Below are 22,095 nucleotides of genomic sequence, written 5' to 3' on the forward strand. Positions count from 1 at the left end.
GGGATAAATCAGTGAGGGACAGGAATAAGAAAGGGCAATATCAAAAACACTGATAGATGCTATCATTTATTTGTAAAAAAATATTCTACTCACTACATAGCCAATATATCAGTTAAAATTTTAATAATTTAAGTATCCATCCCTGCGTAAGTCACATTATTTATCATCTATACAACAATAATTAATGTTTCACAATGAGTATTCCGCACGTGCTCACAATCTCAGTGGATAATTTATGCTGAAACTTACACAATATACAAATATATATATATATGTTGATACATAGATCATGTTTTGACGACAAATTTATCGTTTACTAATGGTCCTCCTAAGCGTTCTATTCGAAATTATTGCTTTTTAATTTTAAATTACATTTGAAATAATTACATTTTTCATTTTAAATCTCAGTATTGAACACGTAGTTATTCAATCGACAATCGGAAATGAGTGGATCGAACGAACTAGCTCAAGGTATCTGAATGTATAGGTATAATGTATAAAGAAATGATAACGTTATTGCTTATTTAGTTGTATAATCACATGTTATGCGACGCCCGTGGGCTTGAGCGCTCCTAAGACATTAATTGACAGTATCATTACATTCAGAATAAACCTGAGTTTCGCAAACAATGCTCATTCACTTATCACAATGTTATTGCTTTTCGGAAACACGCACTTACATTCTCAAACAAATATCACATTATAATTACAATACTTCTGTCATCTTTAGAACGCCACTTGAGAGAGAGAGAGCGCTGTTGCACAAACTAATACACACAATGCACGTCAACTTATCACAGTAGCGTTTGTGTCTAGCTTCAGTTAGCCAGCTCTTTCTAATAAATCCATTTGAAACTAGTTCGACAGAGACGCACGCTTGGCGGACAGGAAATACGCTACTTTGCTAGCGGTGCAGAAGGTTCTGAAAGCATAGCGCGCGTCTGTCAGTCTTTAGTATGTATTGAGAAACGGTGTTCAATATAATTGGAATTTCAAAGAGTTTCGTAGCCAATATTTCAGCATAAATTACAATAATACACGTCAGTAAGGTCGCTGTCTGCAGCCGAATCCACGGAACAGAACGGCATAAATAAAATCACAAACACATGCTTGTTAGAGCATAAGCACACACAACACAACCGGTTTGTTAGTAACTAAATATCGATATACATTGTTCATCAAATTCTTAAGATATTCATAAATTAACCTAAATTATAAATAACCGAATTGGAAGATCTAAAGGCGTCACTACTCGTTAATGCTACGGTCCCAGTAAGGAAACATGAGGGAAGTTGATTTAACAAGTTCAATAAATAATTGATTAAAAACATTTTCATAAGGAACATTGTTATTGTGTACTTGACAAGAGAGAATTCACCTGATACCAATAGCATAATAACAGACGTCAATTATTAAAACTACAAAAATATTAAATAATAATAAACCTAAGACATGTACAATGATAAAATTTAATAAAATAATACTGTATCAATAATGCCAGCAGCTATAGCAGCAGGTGCCGAGAATGACTCTTCGGTCGAGATTATTTTCCACAAAAAAGATTCCCCATAAAAAATAAGCACTTCGGCGTGCATTTCCCTCAATATCATTCACAGATCTATTTTTAATATCATCCGACAGAGAGCTAGAAAAGTTCGATAGAGAGCATAATTTGAGAATAGTTTAATTTTAATCCTATAAGTTAAGAAACTTTATTGTCAAGAAGACTACCATCGCCTCGTCGAGTAAGAGTAAGCAATACTAAGCAGTAAACACTACCACACTGACGAACGCCTATACGAGTACATACGGTAATCCCAATATAGTAAACAATAAATAATCTCAATTTTAAAGCTATAAAATACGGTAAGCTTAACGCGTCTAACGTGACAAAGAGGACAAAAGTAGCTGCAAGAGGATCACTCGGCCGCGAACCTCGCGCTCGCGTCGCGGCCGCTAGCTAAGGTATCACAACGTCTCATAGACTGTCTATTACTGGCCCGTGGGGGTGACACTAAACACGAATTCAATACAACTAAATTAAGTAGAGAATATCAAGTAAAGGGACGGCGAACAGGCGGCGCGCGCCTGGCAACAACTGAACATACGCGATGAGTACATAACGTAAATGCCTTTTGCTATAAATATAATAGACACTGACCACGATGAGGTGTTCACGGTAAATTTAAACACATAATGCCTCGACGTTTTGGTTGTTCGCTGTTGTTGAATGTTTCCACATTCGCGAATGCATGAATATATCCACACATTAGAAAATTATGTTCCTAACATAAAAATAGTATCTAAATTATTTATCTATTTTAATAATGCCGAAAAAACTATGTCATTTAAAATGTAGATTAGTATATTATACGAAGGCAACTGTTCATTATTGAAAACTTTTAATCTGCTCTAGTACAACATTGCGACGAAGCTATTGAACGGTATCTATAACCTACCTTACAATTCATCAAAATACATAAATGGTTCGCATAACGTATACGTTACGATAAGTAGATACTCATTTGTCATTATTGCTTCTTAACGTTGTAACCTTAAAGAACTAAGGCAATACTCGACAGAAAAAATACTTACTTTTAAATACTGACCGAAATGGGAAATAAATTAAACGCTATAATTTATGATTTATCTTTAACGCTCCTAGGTACTATGTAAATAATAAAATTTACAATATCTTAAATTACGTATTTCTACGAATACTTGCGTCCTGAAAAAGGTAACCGTTTAAATAATTTCATCAATAAGAGAGCATTTTAAGGCAAGGCTTAATATACTTATTTATCATTGTGTTCCTATCGTACGAGATTTCATTTTTGCGTTTCAATTGGCATTCGGCCCGCGACCCGGCCTACAGAGGCACACGATACAATCGTAAAATTACTACCAACAGTTGGCTGTTGGCGCTTACCACTTGTATATAATAAATAATATGTAATATGTTACTTGCCATTAATAATTGTAAGGTATGCTTAATAGAGCGGGCCTTGTGTGCTTATCATAAAATAAAACCACACACGACAAAATATTCGTGATAGTTTTTCGATAGGACAAGGTCCCGAGTGCGCTCGGTGCCTCGGGACCATACATCTCTTTATAATATTAACAATAAACCTCACACATCATCCACGTAAAGTATACGAACCGCATTAAACGGACGAACGTTACCGAACAAACTTAACTCGAACTCGATGCTGTAACTAAAATACTGAAATTTTACTTTTATGACTGAGTAATCCAATGTAATGAATCGTGTCGCTTACATGTATTAATGTCTCAAAAATTAGTAGCGTATGATAATGAATAGGCACACACATTGGATGCTCAAAATGTTTCGTCCAAACAAAATAAATATCATTACTGTGTGTGGAGGTTGGAGGTATAATATTCGTAACATAATGCCCGATTACTGACGTTGTTAAAAATGTAAACTTAAAATCCTTGGTTATGTCTTGTCTATTGACACTGGCCTTGTATAACTAAATAGTATAAATAACAATGTAAAAAGATTATTGAATTATGCGTTTGAATTTGATTTATCGCTATGATACGACGTGTTACGTTTGCATTGTAAAAGAAACGATATTATAATGTCTTAATGAAATATAACCCCTTAACCCCTCCATTCGTTCTGCCTCTTTTACAAAACAAGCGCTAACACTTACACGCGAATTAATGAAACGAGCTAGTGAGAGCGATGAATTTTCTTGGCAAACTTCGATATGTTGTTGCATATCTTTTCTTTTCAAAACAAAATAAATTAAACCAAATATGGTTATATAATAAAATAGGAAATATCCTATACTGTTGATTTCAATTTGAACTGCAGATTCTCGTATGATGGAGCATCAGAGGATAATTGTATTCGTTTGAATCGCGTGAAATGTATCTTCGCACAACTTAAAGCGTACCAAGAAAATTCTAACATCTGTTATAACTGTTTGCAAACACCTGATTCAGCTCAGTAGTTAGTTAGTGAGTGTCGGGCGGGTCCTTGGTCCGCGTATCACAGGGCACGGACGGCAGTCAGTGCGTCTCCTCGGCCGCGGCGTGCGACGCCACGAGGTTCAGCGGCGCCTCGTCGTACTCGGGGGCGCTGCGACCGACCTGGTGGGACAACAACCTTATTATTGGACATTTATTGATAATAGAAGATATGTAAAGTCACACAAATCGTTGACAGCTAAATAAATGTCGCTGTAATGACGTTATACGATTCGATTGTTACCTGCGGGCGCATGTTATGCGCGTGCAGCGCGGCCAGCAGGTGCGGCTGCAGCTGCCGCCGCAGCGCCGCCAGCACCGCATCCTCGGGCGCCGCCTCGGCTGCCACCGGCGCCTCCGCCGGCTCCGAGCACGTGTCGGCTCCGTGTCGGCGAGTGTACAGACACGAGTGTTACCTGCGGGCGCGTGTTCTGCGCGTGCAGCGCGGCCAGCAGGTGCGGCTGCAGCTGCCGCCGCAGCGCCGCCAGCACCGCCTCCTCGGGCGCCGCCTCGGCTGCCACCGGCGCCTCCGCCGGCTCCGAGCACGTGTCGGCTCCGTGTCGGCGAGTGTACAGACACGAGTGTTACCTGCGGGCGCGTGTTCTGCGCGTGCAGCGCGGCCAGCAGGTGCGGCTGCAGCTGCCGCCGCAGCGCCGCCAGCACCGCCTCCTCGGGCGCCGCCTCGGCTGCCACCGGCGCCTCCGAGCACGTGTCGGCTCCGTGTCGGCGAGTGTACAGACACGAGTGTTACCTGCGGGCGCGTGTTCTGCGCATGCAGCGCGGCCAGCAGGTGCGGCTGCAGCTGCCGCCGCAGCGCCGCCAGCACCGCCTCCTCGGGCGCCGCCTCGGCTGCCACCGGCGCCTCCGCCGGCTCCGAGCACGTGTCGGCTCCGTGTCGGCGAGTGTACAGACACGAGTGTTACCTGCGGGCGCGTGTTCTGCGCATGCAGCGCGGCCAGCAGGTGCGGCTGCAGCTGCCGCCGCAGCGCCGCCAGCACCGCCTCCTCGGGCGCCGCCTCGGCTGCCACCGGCGCCTCCGCCGGCTCCGAGCACGTGTCGGCTCCGTGTCGGCGAGTGTACAGACACGAGTGTTACCTGCGGGCGCGTGTTCTGCGCGTGCAGCGCGGCCAGCAGGTGCGGCTGCAGCTGCCGCCGCAGCGCCGCCAGCACCGCCTCCTCGGGCGCCGCCTCGGCTGCCACCGGCGCCTCCGAGCACGTGTCGGCTCCGTGTCGGCGAGTGTACAGACACGAGTGTTACCTGCGGGCGCGTGTTCTGCGCGTGCAGCGCGGCCAGCAGGTGCGGCTGCAGCTGCCGCCGCAGCGCCGCCAGCAACGCCTCCTCGGGCGCCGCCTCGGCTGCCACCGGCGCCTCCGCCGGCTCCGAGCACGTGTCGGCTCCGTGTCGGCGAGTGTACAGACACGAGTGTTACCTGCGGGCGCGTGTTCTGCGCGTGCAGCGCGGCCAGCAGGTGCGGCTGCAGCTGCCGCCGCAGCGCCGCCAGCAACGCCTCCTCGGGCGCCGCCTCGGCTGCCACCGGCGCCTCCGCCGGCTCCGAGCACGTGTCGGCTCCGTGTCGGCGAGTGTACAGACACGAGTGTTACCTGCGGGCGCGTGTTCTGCGCGTGCAGCGCGGCCAGCAGGTGCGGCTGCAGCTGCCGCCGCAGCGCCGCCAGCACCGCCTCCTCGGGCGCCGCCTCGGCTGCCACCGGCGCCTCCGCCGGCTCCGAGCACGTGTCGGCTCCGTGTCGGCGAGTGTACAGACACGAGTGTTACCTGCGGGCGCGTGTTCTGCGCGTGCAGCGCGGCCAGCAGGTGCGGCTGCAGCTGCCGCCGCAGCGCCGCCAGCACCGCCTCCTCGGGCGCCGCCTCGGCTGCCACCGGCGCCTCCGCCGGCTCCGAGCACGTGTCGGCTTCGTGTCGGCGAGTGTACAGACACGAGTGTTACCTGCGGGCGCGTGTTCTGCGCGTGCAGCGCGGCCAGCAGGTGCGGCTGCAGCTGCCGCCGCAGCGCCGCCAGCACCGCCTCCTCGGGCGCCGCCTCGGCTGCCACCGGCGCCTCCGCCGGCTCCGAGCACGTGTTGGCTCCGCGTCGGGATTCTGAATAATAATAAAAAAGGTTTGTATCGTACAAGGTCAACAAATAGTAGTTTCCTTGGCTAACAGTTGGCGCCCCTGTCGCTTGAAAAAAAAGAAAAAAAAACATGCCAGTGTCAGAGATCTATCTTCCTCCCACCGTTGCAATATAGAGCCGGCAAAAAAGTACCTCTATCTATATTCTACATCCTCAGTATAGCATACGTTATTTCATAGAAAATATATAAAAAATCTAAAACGCCTGGGAGTGAGAGCTACATGATGGGCCATGGGGTTCTTGAAAACGGAGTGAACAAGGTTCTAAAGAAGACGTGTAGGAGTTCATGAAGACTTTAACGTTAACTAAAGTAATTTTACCTAGACTTAAGAAAATTGAGTGCCCTGACAGGGTGTCATGTACCTACCATCCTCAAACTGTAACACCTAATGTATTATGAACATGACTGCAATACAATAAAGAATAAAGTAAGGACGCCAAGCCTGATGAATTTCATACATTGACGCGCCATTTTCTATCTCTAACGCACGCGCATAATTATATCGCTGTCCCGCTCGCCCAGTGCTATTGATCGCCAGCATCATGGGCGGGACAGCCATACTACGCGCGTGCGATACAACAGCGATGCGGGATACAATAGCGCCGTGCAGCTTGTAGTACAGCCCGCACGCGTTGCACACCATCTCGTGTTCACTAGTGACGTGGGTACGTACTGTTGCGTTGCTTGTCGTGGCGCGGGCGGCGGCGGCGCGTGTGTATGGTGTCGCGGCGCATGGCCGTGGGGCGCGGCACGCCGTGCAACTTGTAGTACAGCCCGCACGCGTTGCACACCACCTCGTGTTCACTAGTGACGTGGGTACGTACTGTTGCGTTGCTTGTCGTGGCGCGGGCGGCGGCGGCGCGTGTGTATGGTGTCGCGGCGCATGGCCGTGGGGCGCGGCACGCCGTGCAACTTGTAGTACAGCCCGCACGCGTTGCACACCACCTCGTGTTCACTAGTGACGTGGGTACGTACTGTTGCGTTGCTTGTCGTGGCGCGGGCGGCGGCGGCGCGTGTGTATGGTGTCGCGGCGCATGGCCGTGGGGCGCGGCACGCCGTGCAACTTGTAGTACAGCCCGCACGCGTTGCACACCACCTCGTGTTCACTAGTGACGTGGGTACGTACTGTTGCGTTGCTTGTCGTGGCGCGGGCGGCGGCGGCGCGTGTGTATGGTGTCGCGGCGCATGGCCGTGGGGCGCGGCACGCCGTGCAACTTGTAGTACAGCCCGCACGCGTTGCACACCACCTCGTGTTCACTAGTGACGTGGGTACGTACTGTTGCGTTGCTTGTCGTGGCGCGGGCGGCGGCGGCGCGTGTGTATGGTGTCGCGGCGCATGGCCGTGGGGCGCGGCACGCCGTGCAACTTGTAGTACAGCCCGCACGCGTTGCACACCACCTCGTGTTCACTAGTGACGTGGGTACGTACTGTTGCGTTGCTTGTCGTGGCGCGGGCGGCGGCGGCGCGTGTGTATGGTGTCGCGGCGCATGGCCGTGGGGCGCGGCACGCCGTGCAACTTGTAGTACAGCCCGCACGCGTTGCACACCACCTCGTGTTCACTAGTGACGTGGGTACGTACTGTTGCGTTGCTTGTCGTGGCGCGGGCGGCGGCGGCGCGTGTGTATGGTGTCGCGGCGCATGGCCGTGGGGCGCGGCACGCCGTGCAACTTGTAGTACAGCCCGCACGCGTTGCACACCACCTCGTGTTCACTAGTGACGTGGGTACGTACTGTTGCGTTGCTTGTCGTGGCGCGGGCGGCGGCGGCGCGTGTGTATGGTGTCGCGGCGCATGGCCGTGGGGCGCGGCACGCCGTGCAACTTGTAGTACAGCCCGCACGCGTTGCACACCACCTCGTGTTCACTAGTGACGTGGGTACGTACTGTTGCGTTGCTTGTCGTGGCGCGGGCGGCGGCGGCGCGTGTGTATGGTGTCGCGGCGCATGGCCGTGGGGCGCGGCACGCCGTGCAACTTGTAGTACAGCCCGCACGCGTTGCACACCACCTCGTGTTCACTAGTGACGTGGGTACGTACTGTTGCGTTGCTTGTCGTGGCGCGGGCGGCGGCGGCGCGTGTGTATGGTGTCGCGGCGCATGGCCGTGGGGCGCGGCACGCCGTGCAACTTGTAGTACAGCCCGCACGCGTTGCACACCACCTCGTGTTCACTAGTGACGTGGGTACGTACTGTTGCGTTGCTTGTCGTGGCGCGGGCGGCGGCGGCGCGTGTGTATGGTGTCGCGGCGCATGGCCGTGGGGCGCGGCACGCCGTGCAACTTGTAGTACAGCCCGCACGCGTTGCACACCACCTCGTGTTCACTAGTGACGTGGGTACGTACTGTTGCGTTGCTTGTCGTGGCGCGGGCGGCGGCGGCGCGTGTGTATGGTGTCGCGGCGCATGGCCGTGGGGCGCGGCACGCCGTGCAACTTGTAGTACAGCCCGCACGCGTTGCACACCACCTCGTGTTCACTAGTGACGTGGGTACGTACTGTTGCGTTGCTTGTCGTGGCGCGGGCGGCGGCGGCGCGTGTGTATGGTGTCGCGGCGCATGGCCGTGGGGCGCGGCACGCCGTGCAACTTGTAGTACAGCCCGCACGCGTTGCACACCACCTCGTGTTCACTATTGACGTGGGTACGTACTGTTGCGTTGCTTGTCGTGGCGCGGGCGGCGGCGGCGCGTGTGTATGGTGTCGCGGCGCATGGCCGTGGGGCGCGGCACGCCGTGCAACTTGTAGTACAGCCCGCACGCGTTGCACACCACCTCGTGTTCACTAGTGACGTGGGTACGTACTGTTGCGTTGCTTGTCGTGGCGCGGGCGGCGGCGGCACGTGTGTATGGTGTCGCGGCGCATGGCCGTGGGGCGCGGCACGCCGTGCAACTTGTAGTACAGCCCGCACGCGTTGCACACCACCTCGTGTTCACTAGTGACGTGGGTACGTACTGTTGCGTTGCTTGTCGTGGCGCGGGCGGCGGCGGCGCGTGTGTATGGTGTCGCGGCGCATGGCCGTGGGGCGCGGCACGCCGTGCAACTTGTAGTACAGCCCGCACGCGTTGCACACCACCTCGTGTTCACTAGTGACGTGGGTACGTACTGTTGCGTTGCTTGTCGTGGCGCGGGCGGCGGCGGCGCGTGTGTATGGTGTCGCGGCGCATGGCCGTGGGGCGCGGCACGCCGTGCAACTTGTAGTACAGCCCGCACGCGTTGCACACCACCTCGTGTTCACTAGTGACGTGGGTACGTACTGTTGCGTTGCTTGTCGTGGCGCGGGCGGCGGCGGCGCGTGTGTATGGTGTCGCGGCGCATGGCCGTGGGGCGCGGCACGCCGTGCAACTTGTAGTACAGCCCGCACGCGTTGCACACCACCTCGTGTTCACTAGTGACGTGGGTACGTACTGTTGCGTTGCTTGTCGTGGCGCGGGCGGCGGCGGCGCGTGTGTATGGTGTCGCGGCGCATGGCCGTGGGGCGCGGCATGCCGTGCAACTTGTAGTACAGCCCGCACGCGTTGCACACCACCTCGTGTTCACTAGTGACGTGGGTACGTACTGTTGCGTTGCTTGTCGTGGCGCGGGCGGCGGCGGCGCGTGTGTATGGTGTCGCGGCGCATGGCCGTGGGGCGCGGCACGCCGTGCAACTTGTAGTACAGCCCGCACGCGTTGCACACCACCTCGTGTTCACTAGTGACGTGGGTACGTACTGTTGCGTTGCTTGTCGTGGCGCGGGCGGCGGCGGCGCGTGTGTATGGTGTCGCGGCGCATGGCCGTGGGGCGCGGCACGCCGTGCAACTTGTAGTACAGCCCGCACGCGTTGCACACCACCTCGTGTTCACTAGTGACGTGGGTACGTACTGTTGCGTTGCTTGTCGTGGCGCGGGCGGCGGCGGCGCGTGTGTATGGTGTCGCGGCGCATGGCCGTGGGGCGCGGCACGCCGTGCAACTTGTAGTACAGCCCGCACGCGTTGCACACCACCTCGTGTTCACTAGTGACGTGGGTACGTACTGTTGCGTTGCTTGTCGTGGCGCGGGCGGCGGCGGCGCGTGTGTATGGTGTCGCGGCGCATGGCCGTGGGGCGCGGCACGCCGTGCAACTTGTAGTACAGCCCGCACGCGTTGCACACCACCTCGTGTTCACTAGTGACGTGGGTACGTACTGTTGCGTTGCTTGTCGTGGCGCGGGCGGCGGCGGCGCGTGTGTATGGTGTCGCGGCGCATGGCCGTGGGGCGCGGCATGCCGTGCAACTTGTAGTACAGCCCGCACGCGTTGCACACCACCTCGTGTTCACTAGTGACGTGGGTACGTACTGTTGCGTTGCTTGTCGTGGCGCGGGCGGCGGCGGCGCGTGTGTATGGTGTCGCGGCGCATGGCCGTGGGGCGCGGCACGCCGTGCAACTTGTAGTACAGCCCGCACGCGTTGCACACCACCTCGTGTTCACTAGTGACGTGGGTACGTACTGTTGCGTTGCTTGTCGTGGCGCGGGCGGCGGCGGCGCGTGTGTATGGTGTCGCGGCGCATGGCCGTGGGGCGCGGCACGCCGTGCAACTTGTAGTACAGCCCGCACGCGTTGCACACCACCTCGTGTTCACTAGTGACGTGGGTACGTACTGTTGCGTTGCTTGTCGTGGCGCGGGCGGCGGCGGCGCGTGTGTATGGTGTCGCGGCGCATGGCCGTGGGGCGCGGCACGCCGTGCAACTTGTAGTACAGCCCGCACGCGTTGCACACCACCTCGTGTTCACTAGTGACGTGGGTACGTACTGTTGCGTTGCTTGTCGTGGCGCGGGCGGCGGCGGCGACGTGTGTATGGTGTCGCGGCGCATGGCCGTGGGGCGCGGCACGCCGTGCAACTTGTAGTACAGCCCGCACGCGTTGCACACCACCTCGTGTTCACTAGTGACGTGGGTACGTACTGTTGCGTTGCTTGTCGTGGCGCGGGCGGCGGCGGCGCGTGTGTATGGTGTCGCGGCGCATGGCCGTGGGGCGCGGCACGCCGTGCAACTTGTAGTACAGCCCGCACGCGTTGCACACCACCTCGTGTTCACTAGTGACGTGGGTACGTACTGTTGCGTTGCTTGTCGTGGCGCGGGCGGCGGCGGCGCGTGTGTATGGTGTCGCGGCGCATGGCCGTGGGGCGCGGCACGCCGTGCAACTTGTAGTACAGCCCGCACGCGTTGCACACCACCTCGTGTTCACTAGTGACGTGGGTACGTACTGTTGCGTTGCTTGTCGTGGCGCGGGCGGCGGCGGCGCGTGTGTATGGTGTCGCGGCGCATGGCCGTGGGGCGCGGCACGCCGTGCAACTTGTAGTACAGCCCGCACGCGTTGCACACCACCTCGTGTTCACTAGTGACGTGGGTACGTACTGTTGCGTTGCTTGTCGTGGCGCGGGCGGCGGCGGCGCGTGTGTATGGTGTCGCGGCGCATGGCCGTGGGGCGCGGCACGCCGTGCAACTTGTAGTACAGCCCGCACGCGTTGCACACCACCTCGTGTTCACTAGTGACGTGGGTACGTACTGTTGCGTTGCTTGTCGTGGCGCGGGCGGCGGCGGCGCGTGTGTATGGTGTCGCGGCGCATGGCCGTGGGGCGCGGCACGCCGTGCAACTTGTAGTACAGCCCGCACGCGTTGCACACCACCTCGTGTTCACTAGTGACGTGGGTACGTACTGTTGCGTTGCTTGTCGTGGCGCGGGCGGCGGCGGCGCGTGTGTATGGTGTCGCGGCGCATGGCCGTGGGGCGCGGCACGCCGTGCAACTTGTAGTACAGCCCGCACGCGTTGCACACCACCTCGTGTTCACTAGTGACGTGGGTACGTACTGTTGCGTTGCTTGTCGTGGCGCGGGCGGCGGCGGCGCGTGTGTATGGTGTCGCGGCGCATGGCCGTGGGGCGCGGCACGCCGTGCAACTTGTAGTACAGCCCGCACGCGTTGCACACCACCTCGTGTTCACTAGTGACGTGGGTACGTACTGTTGCGTTGCTTGTCGTGGCGCGGGCGGCGGCGGCGCGTGTGTATGGTGTCGCGGCGCATGGCCGTGGGGCGCGGCACGCCGTGCAACTTGTAGTACAGCCCGCACGCGTTGCACACCACCTCGTGTTCACTAGTGACGTGGGTACGTACTGTTGCGTTGCTTGTCGTGGCGCGGGCGGCGGCGGCGCGTGTGTATGGTGTCGCGGCGCATGGCCGTGGGGCGCGGCACGCCGTGCAACTTGTAGTACAGCCCGCACGCGTTGCACACCACCTCGTGTTCACTAGTGACGTGGGTACGTACTGTTGCGTTGCTTGTCGTGGCGCGGGCGGCGGCGGCGCGTGTGTATGGTGTCGCGGCGCATGGCCGTGGGGCGCGGCACGCCGTGCAACTTGTAGTACAGCCCGCACGCGTTGCACACCACCTCGTGTTCACTAGTGACGTGGGTACGTACTGTTGCGTTGCTTGTCGTGGCGCGGGCGGCGGCGGCGCGTGTGTATGGTGTCGCGGCGCATGGCCGTGGGGCGCGGCACGCCGTGCAACTTGTAGTACAGCCCGCACGCGTTGCACACCACCTCGTGTTCACTAGTGACGTGGGTACGTACTGTTGCGTTGCTTGTCGTGGCGCGGGCGGCGGCGGCGCGTGTGTATGGTGTCGCGGCGCATGGCCGTGGGGCGCGGCACGCCGTGCAACTTGTAGTACAGCCCGCACGCGTTGCACACCACCTCGTGTTCACTAGTGACGTGGGTACGTACTGTTGCGTTGCTTGTCGTGGCGCGGGCGGCGGCGGCGCGTGTGTATGGTGTCGCGGCGCATGGCCGTGGGGCGCGGCACGCCGTGCAACTTGTAGTACAGCCCGCACGCGTTGCACACCACCTCGTGTTCACTAGTGACGTGGGTACGTACTGTTGCGTTGCTTGTCGTGGCGCGGGCGGCGGCGGCGCGTGTGTATGGTGTCGCGGCGCATGGCCGTGGGGCGCGGCACGCCGTGCAACTTGTAGTACAGCCCGCACGCGTTGCACACCACCTCGTGTTCACTAGTGACGTGGGTACGTACTGTTGCGTTGCTTGTCGTGGCGCGGGCGGCGGCGGCGCGTGTGTATGGTGTCGCGGCGCATGGCCGTGGGGCGCGGCACGCCGTGCAACTTGTAGTACAGCCCGCACGCGTTGCACACCACCTCGTGTTCACTAGTGACGTGGGTACGTACTGTTGCGTTGCTTGTCGTGGCGCGGGCGGCGGCGGCGCGTGTGTATGGTGTCGCGGCGCATGGCCGTGGGGCGCGGCACGCCGTGCAACTTGTAGTACAGCCCGCACGCGTTGCACACCACCTCGTGTTCACTAGTGACGTGGGTACGTACTGTTGCGTTGCTTGTCGTGGCGCGGGCGGCGGCGGCGCGTGTGTATGGTGTCGCGGCGCATGGCCGTGGGGCGCGGCACGCCGTGCAACTTGTAGTACAGCCCGCACGCGTTGCACACCACCTCGTGTTCACTAGTGACGTGGGTACGTACTGTTGCGTTGCTTGTCGTGGCGCGGGCGGCGGCGGCGCGTGTGTATGGTGTCGCGGCGCATGGCCGTGGGGCGCGGCACGCCGTGCAACTTGTAGTACAGCCCGCACGCGTTGCACACCACCTCGTGTTCACTAGTGACGTGGGTACGTACTGTTGCGTTGCTTGTCGTGGCGCGGGCGGCGGCGGCGCGTGTGTATGGTGTCGCGGCGCATGGCCGTGGGGCGCGGCACGCCGTGCAACTTGTAGTACAGCCCGCACGCGTTGCACACCACCTCGTGTTCACTAGTGACGTGGGTACGTACTGTTGCGTTGCTTGTCGTGGCGCGGGCGGCGGCGGCGCGTGTGTATGGTGTCGCGGCGCATGGCCGTGGGGCGCGGCACGCCGTGCAACTTGTAGTACAGCCCGCACGCGTTGCACACCACCTCGTGTTCACTAGTGACGTGGGTACGTACTGTTGCGTTGCTTGTCGTGGCGCGGGCGGCGGCGGCGCGTGTGTATGGTGTCGCGGCGCATGGCCGTGGGGCGCGGCACGCCGTGCAACTTGTAGTACAGCCCGCACGCGTTGCACACCATCTCGCCGCGCGCGTCGCGCCGCCATATCGTGGTGGTGTGTGTGCCGCAGTTGCTGCACGCGAGCTCCACGCGCGGCGCGGAGCGGGAGCCCGTCGACGTGTCCGATGCCTCTTGCTGGAATGTTGTTAGAAAGTTGAGAAAGTTTAATAATCAAGGCGGAAAAATTGAAAACATCGTTGATTCGGATGGCATGACTGATAAATCAGTTAAATTAAAAAAGAGAACGAATTGACCTAGGCAATTATGCTCCAATTTTAAGGTGTGTAAGAGTGAACTATAATATACTCACGTTGTCGGGCGCGGCCGGCCAGTGCGGGGCGTCGTTGTGCGCAGGCGCGGGAGCGGGTTGCGCGCGCGCCGGGAAGCTCTGCTTCCTGCGCGCCGTGCCGGCTGGACCCGCTGCTCGAGACTGCCATTCGCCGTTCTAAAACCACTCATTACTTGACAATGTTCTACTTCTCATTTACACTCGAAACTGTTGTCCGTCATGTCTGTCGCCATTTCATACAACACTGGAATGTAATCCCTTACTCCCGGCCTTTGTAAAAATATTGGCAGGGTTTTCTATAAGAATACGAGACGTTCTGACTGAAGATCAACGAAGTTTGACAGGATCTTTTCAATTGATGGGATCATCTAGCAGCATAAACTGGAGTATGAGCATCCTTACCATGAACCATGATAAATTCCTTGGCATAAAATATAGCGCCATCTCGTCCTGTAGGTAAACAACCCTAAATGTTGAACGTATACAACGTAAAAATAAAGAAAAATGTTTCCTTCGCTAAGTGCACGTGTGTTATGTTAACGACATATAAAAACCTATGAGGAAGGTCATCATTCTAATTATCATGTCAGTAATGTCTTAACGATAACACGATAAGGATAAAAACAAATCTCTAAGGTCGCAAGCTAATTTCATTCTCGTCCACCATGAAACGCTGTCAGAGTGCCGTTATATATGATATCATGAAAAGTAGGTATGCCATGGAATGGAGCCCAGGGATCAATCTTCCCTACTTTAGTCTTAAGTAAATAAACATTTTGCTTTTGTTTCTTCTAATTTATCAAAATCGTTCGTCGACAAGGTCATTTTTAATTACTTGGTTAATAATAATAATAAAAGTTCTTTATTTAGATAGCCAAGATCCACATATTGTCATATAATACGTCACGACGATAATATACGTCATTCATTAGTCAGTTAGTCACCAAAACAAGTTTCGATGTAATATTAGGTAATTACGTAAAATAAGTATCGAGCTACCTAAAGTCATTAAGAGGAAATAATATTGTGTTATTGTCAATGTCAGGAAGGTTTTAAAAGATGAAAGAGATTACTCAGGCATGCAGTACCGAACAATAGTTACAAGGAAAACTCGAGTACCATAAGGCCATTACCATAAGATACGTGGAGACAATAAAAGACCTAATTCATGTAGTCATCTCGTCGTGAGGCCGCGGTGTACAAGAGTTAGTCATTTAAATAACCCAGTAAGAGTGATGTGGTGCTCACTACTTTGCAGTGAAATTTGTTAATACATATATACCTAGAGTGAATTTTGTTTTTTAACGAAACAGGATTATGTATGATTTCGTTTACATATTTATTTGTGGTTTTGTGATAATAGGAAAATCCTTTTTTTATATATCTGTGTGTTGTTCGTGATTGTGAATGTTTGGTTTTACGTAATCTTGAAACTCTGAGAGCACACGGAATAGTATTTATGTTGATAGGTGAAAGTTGTCGTTTGTCGTCGTGTTTTGTTTGTTTATTGATTACTGTTTTACTTAAACAATGGAGTTCTTTTCACGAGTTCTAATAGTTTATGTGACTGCTACATAACATAATGAACGGCATTAAAATACGAGTGTGGGTTTAAGAAACGAACGAAGTGAGTAATAGGACCACACGAGTGTTTTAATGCCTAATTATGTACAGTTACATACACTATTTTATCTACACACATATAACTTTCTATGATATATTCACTAACCTCATATTACAGCCGACATTGGGGCAGCGTTGCTCTCTGGCGGAACTCGCGGATATGAGGTGGTGTTTCCGAAATATTTTCATCGCTAATTTTACACGAAACCAAATCGATTTTGATATAGTAATGAAGCTATTACAACATTTACACAGATAAGAAATTTGTTGTAACCAAACAGTTTATCTTAATGTTGGCCATTATTTACGGATTTTGAAGGCACCATAGAGGGTTTATGATATGTGTGTAGATAAAGGGATTTAATTTGACTTATTACCCCATTATTTCATTTAAACCTAAACTATTATATTATTACAAACTTAGAGCAATTTAATAACATTCCAATGTTATGACACAATTTCTTATTAAGATAAAAGCTTTCACGTCATGTTTTATTCTAAAAGTAATTAGATACGAATCACTTTCACGAGTTATTGATTGACATATAGACATAAACATTTATTCATAATATTTTAAACATTACACGTCAAGCATTATTTAGTTCTTATATAACATTGAAATTTATTAAAATACTAGGATTAAATTATTCAATTAAATACATTACATATTTATTTATTATTAAATTCCATTTATAAATTGTTGGGTAGGTCTTAAAAATCTTTGATGTCATAGAAAGAATAGTCTAAAAGCCATTTACTTTTTTTTATATTTGGGTACTACCCGCGTTCTTTATCTCCGCTTAGAGCGTTCTTTATCACGTGACAGCATGGAGCGTTTAGGCGCGAAATTTAAACACAACTAATTAAACTCGATTGTTTGTTTAAAATTAATGAATAAAAAATTAAAATATATTTTTTGTCATAATTAAGAGTATGTATAAAATGAAAACAGTTAAAAAAAAGAGAATCCCTATAGAGCATGCACAAGATGTAGTACCCATAACCCAAGAAAATTAAATAAATCTGCGGAAATAATTCGTGTAGTTTTGAAAATTGGTATAGTTGTACCTTGTGGTGTCCAGATAAACATACTAAAAGTCCTCGGTGATGGGGGGTGAGCTGAGGGTGTAAGGGGGGGGGGGGTTGAAGGTATATTTTTTCAGATTTTTGCTCGTATCTCGAATATCTGTACGAATAGCATTATAATTACTTCTAACAAAAGTTTCTACATAAAATTTTCTACAAATTAGGTTATATCACAGATTAATAAATAGTTACTTGGTTATATTTATTTTTACTCCACGATTAATACTTTACGAGGTACAGAATGTTTAAATTAACAAAGAGATGAAAAATAGTCTGGCCGACAACCAAGGCACACGAGCAGAAGTTACATACAACGGAGATGCGCATGCTGCGCTGGTCGGGCGGGGTTACCCTTAGAGACAAAGTGCGCAACGAGCATATAAGGGGGAGTTTCAAAGTGGCTCCCATAACCCACAAAATTTCTGAGGCTAGACTAAGATGGTACGGTCACGTAATGAGAAGACCAGACGATCATGTGGTTAGAAAGTGCCTTTCCATCGCTACAAAAAAGAGGGGGATGGGAAGGCCTCAAACAACTTGGATGACGAATGTTCGAAAGGACATGAAGGTGTTGGGACTCCACGACCAAGACACCCAAGACAGAAATAAATGGCGTCGCATGATTGGGAAAGCCGACCCCGCGTAACGGGAAAAAGGCGAGGCAGAAGAAGAAGAAAGAGATGAAAAATAGAGGACATAAGAAAACGTCGTTTCTTCGTAGTTGTGTATCATAACTGAAATTTTTAGTATAGAATAAACAAGTCGAGTCACCTGCTGATCAAAAATAAAAATAAACCGGCCAAGAGCATGTCGGGTCATGCTCAGTGTATGGTTTCGTACTTCCGTAGTTACCCCGCCCGGCAAAATATACTTTTTGCAAAAACTCAAAAATGGCTTAACCGATTTTGCTATAGTTTTCTTTGAAAGTCTTTAATAAGCTTTACTTTCACGATTTTTTTCATATTTTTTGGACCCATGGTTCAAAAGTTAGACCATGGTCGAGAAGTGGGGATGAATTTATTTTTTCGTTTCAACCCTATAGTGTGGGGTGTCATTGGATAGGTCTTATAAAATGAATATGAGTCTTTAAGAACATTTTTTTGATAAACGTGATATTTCCGAAAATATTCGCTTTGAAAGAAAAAATAATGTTGGTGAGTCCCCCTCTAACTTTTGAACCACGAGTCCAAAAAATATGGAAAAAAATCGTGAAAGTAGAGCTTAGTAAAGAATTTCCTGGAAAACTATAGCGAATCTGATCGGTTAAGCCGTTTTTGAGTTTTTGCAAAAAGTATATTTTGACGGATGGGTAACTACGGAACTCTACACTGAGCATGGCCCGACATGATGTTGGCCGTTTATTTTTATAATTGATCAGCAGGTGACTAAGCTTGCTTATTCTAAATTAAACATTTGAGTTATGATGAACAACTACGAAAAAAAGACGTTTTCTTATATCGTCTATTTTTTATCTCTTTGTTAATTTAAACATTCTGTACCTCGTAATCGTAGAGTAAAAATGAATATGACCTAATTTGTAGTAAATTTTATGTAGAATCTTTTGTCCGAAGTAATTATAATGCTATTCGTACAGATATTCGAGATACGAGCAAAAATCTGAAAAAAAGTACCTTCAACCTCCCCCTACACCCTCAGCACACCCCCCACCCCCGAGGACTTTTAGTATGTTCATCTATACACCACAAGGTATAACTGTACCAATTTTCAAAACTACACGAATCATTTCCGCAGATCGCCCATTTTCGGCTTAATTTGACGTAGCTACCAAGGGTGTTGCAGATACCGCTTTATACATTTCAACTCGCGATGTTCAGAATAGCTAGAGGGACTGGCCAGAGTTATAGAAATAATAGCAATAACCGATGCTTGGTACTACTGAACTGACATAACGCGTCATCCACAGCATGAAAAAAAGGACACGTATATAACTGCGTCAACTGCGTGGTTTATTATTGCAATCACTTCCTTTAGATATATCGGGGAATGAGATGCAACAAGACATGGCGATGTATGTGGTGAAGATTGATAAAATGCTTTGTGTTACTGACCGGTGAATGCGCGCCGTTGGGCACGGGCAGCGGCATGGGCGACGTGGACGCCCGCAGAGGCGACACTGTCATCCCTAGGTGCTTGCTGTTGATGAGCCGTTTTAGTAGTTGGGTTGCTTCTCCACCACGGCCTGTGGATAAACGAAAACTTTTTTAATTAAGTTTAAATAAATCTAGCGACTATAAGACCGAAGAGTGAGTTCCCCGGTACTAGTCTGCATCAGTTTAAAGTAATATCGAGACGTGCTTTCGTGAACGAAGTAACTACACGTGAGTTTGACGTGTATTTTTACAGCCGCTTTTTAGAATTACGCGACGAATTTTACTCGTATTGTATGACAGCTGCGAGATTTTATAAAATAAAATAAATATATATAAATAATAATACCACTCTGAACGACCTAACGAACAAAGCTCTGTTTGCGTTAGCATAACTAATTATGACATTACATCACAAGCCATGTGATTGATATGATGTTTACCGCTTACTATTCGTTAACATACAATGTTACAAGTCATATGAGTAAAGGTATAATAACAGTCACGAAAGGTCACATCTTAAATACCTTGAATTCATATGCATTACTTTATTTTCACGAATTTCAACCTGTTCTAAAGAGCGCTGCGTACATAAACTTTCATTAGAGCTTGCATTCCTATTGCTTATTAACACCATTGGGTGCGTAAGCAATATTATAGTCGCATTTACCTAATCTTTTCAAGAATTTGCAACGTCTACTTAAAGGCAAGTACCTAGGTCCCTTGATGTCGTACTGACGTAACGACACTGAGGGTTGATAGGTTATATTACTTATAACACCCCCGCAACAATCGAACGTCGATCATATCAAACTAGGTCATCAACCATTCATCGATTATAAGTTAGCAAGCCAGGTCTTCACTTGTAATCATGGTAAGCCATGAACAATATCTATGAAAACATGACTCAAATTTTGTTCGTAGAGCCCGTGATATGGAGCTACTATTTATTTATTTAACCTTTATTGCACAAAAGAAAAACCGGTGGACGCCTAATTCTAACTGTATGAACGGGTGCATGTTTGTCAAAGAGCCTTAGAATCGCATCATTGAACAGAGAGATCTTAGTGTCAGTTGATGAGGTCGAGAGCACAGGAGACCAATCGATAGCAGCAGCATCTTTTAACAGCGATTCAGAGTTAATCTTGGCGAAGCTGTGCAAATGAATAAGGGCAGGTTGGAATTTAGGAGCCTTAATTTTGTAAGATGCGTATATCAGATCATGGTGAAAGAAACCTGGCGCCAAGAATTGACCCTGCTAAGTGACAAGACTAGGAGACGAAGTTGCGATGACATCGAGCCAAGTGTCCGATGAAGCCGTATGATGAGTCGAGCCCAAAGGAATAAGAGAGAAGCTGACCGACTGAAGTAGTGACATCAATTTACGCGAATGTGTAGTATCTTTCAGAAGGTCAGTGTTTAGATACCCCATGATCAGGTCATGTGTGTAATCAGAACTCACGGAATCTAGAATTCGTTCTAGATCGGAAAAGTAGTCAATGGTCGGGGGACTGTAAATCACACCCAAAACAGCCTTAACCCCTTTTATATTCATCTCGAGAAATATCCATTCCACTGAGCCAGAGTAAAGAGAAGGAGTCGAATTTAACAATTTGTACGGAACGGTACTTCTGAGGTACGCCACCACCACTCTTGCCAATTCGATCATTTCTGATCAGCACATAACCAGGCAAGGCATAGGATGTCGAGTCTAGGGTAGTCTTCAACCAGCTTTCCGATCCTAAGATCGCATGGACGAAGTCGGATTGGAAAGTTTCAATAAGTTCACTGTAATGAGAAGTTAAGAAATTCGCGAGACACAATACTATGAGTATTTTTGTAGGATTTTATTGTCAGCAAATCATCGTAAGTCATTAAAGTGCCGGCAACGACGAGGACTTATTGTTATGCCATCTTAGCTAATGAAACTCTTTGTTTCGGAGATATATTCCTCCGTACCATAGGTAACAGCCCGAAAAGGCTCTCTTTTAAAAAATTGATGAGAAGATTGCATTTTATCCACAAGATAAAGCGCTGTCTCGCTCACACAGCGGATCCGCGTCCGTGACCGAAGCCTTACATTTCCTCTGGTTCGATACTATGAATGCAACATACCATTTTGTCTGTTGTCGCTGTTTCCCTCTTGCTGCGCCGGCGGCGACGACTGACCGGTCTCGCCTATTACCTCTCCTCTGGTTCGACACTATGAATGCAACATATCGTTTTATCTGTTAAGGGCTTGCCAAAGTGTCATTGTCGCCGTCTCCCTCTTGCTGCGCCGGCGGCGACGACTGGCCGGTCTCGCCTATTACCTCTCCTCTGGTTCGATACTATGAATGTAACATGGGCTTGCCAGAGTGTCCCTGTCACTGTCTCCCTCTTGCTGCGCCGGCGGCGACGACTGACCGGTCTCGCCTATTACCTCTCCTCTGGTTCGATACTATTATGAATGCAACATACCATTTTGTCTGTTAAGGGCTTGCCAGAGCGTGTCCTTGTCGCCGTCTCCCTCTTGCCGCGGTTGTGGAGACGACTGCGCCGATCTCGCCGACTGCGTCTCCTCTGGATCATCCTGTGGAAATAATAAAAATTAAAAAAAAAAGAAAAAATAAACAAATGCGACATCCACATCGTTACGCAATTACAGCATTATGACAGAAAAAAAATGTTACAAAGGACAAATGGAAATATACGTGACCGGTATTGTAGTGGTCCAGTGTTCTAAGGGACATATAAAAAAAATGAAAATGAAGTTCTATGGAGAATTAAAGTGAAATTATGTAGGCTAATCGTAGGTTACCTACCTTGTTTGGTTAGTCAAATGAGAACAAT

At 50.8% G+C, this 22,095-nt stretch overlaps 1 protein-coding gene across 1 annotated transcript in view; it reads right to left on the reverse strand.

Annotated features, from left to right (window-relative positions):
- Positions 1-53: 53 nt before the first annotated feature.
- LOC134744284 (uncharacterized) overlaps positions 54-22,095 on the reverse strand; it is a 37,797-nt gene continuing 15,755 nt past the window's right edge. Inside the window, exons 4-9 of the mRNA XM_063678038.1 lie at positions 21,724-21,835; positions 19,225-19,355; positions 14,468-14,602; positions 14,058-14,292; positions 5,938-6,100; positions 54-4,141 (exon numbers count right to left, since the gene is read on the reverse strand). Of these exons, the coding sequence (XP_063534108.1) occupies positions 4,045-4,141; positions 5,938-6,100; positions 14,058-14,292; positions 14,468-14,602; positions 19,225-19,355; positions 21,724-21,835 (873 nt within the window). The 3' untranslated portion in view covers positions 54-4,044. The remainder of the gene's footprint in view (positions 4,142-5,937; positions 6,101-14,057; positions 14,293-14,467; positions 14,603-19,224; positions 19,356-21,723; positions 21,836-22,095) is intronic.

This window comes from Cydia strobilella, chromosome 9 (assembly GCF_947568885.1).
Source record: "Cydia strobilella chromosome 9, ilCydStro3.1, whole genome shotgun sequence".
In the NCBI taxonomy this organism is placed as follows: Eukaryota; Metazoa; Arthropoda; class Insecta; order Lepidoptera; family Tortricidae; genus Cydia; species Cydia strobilella.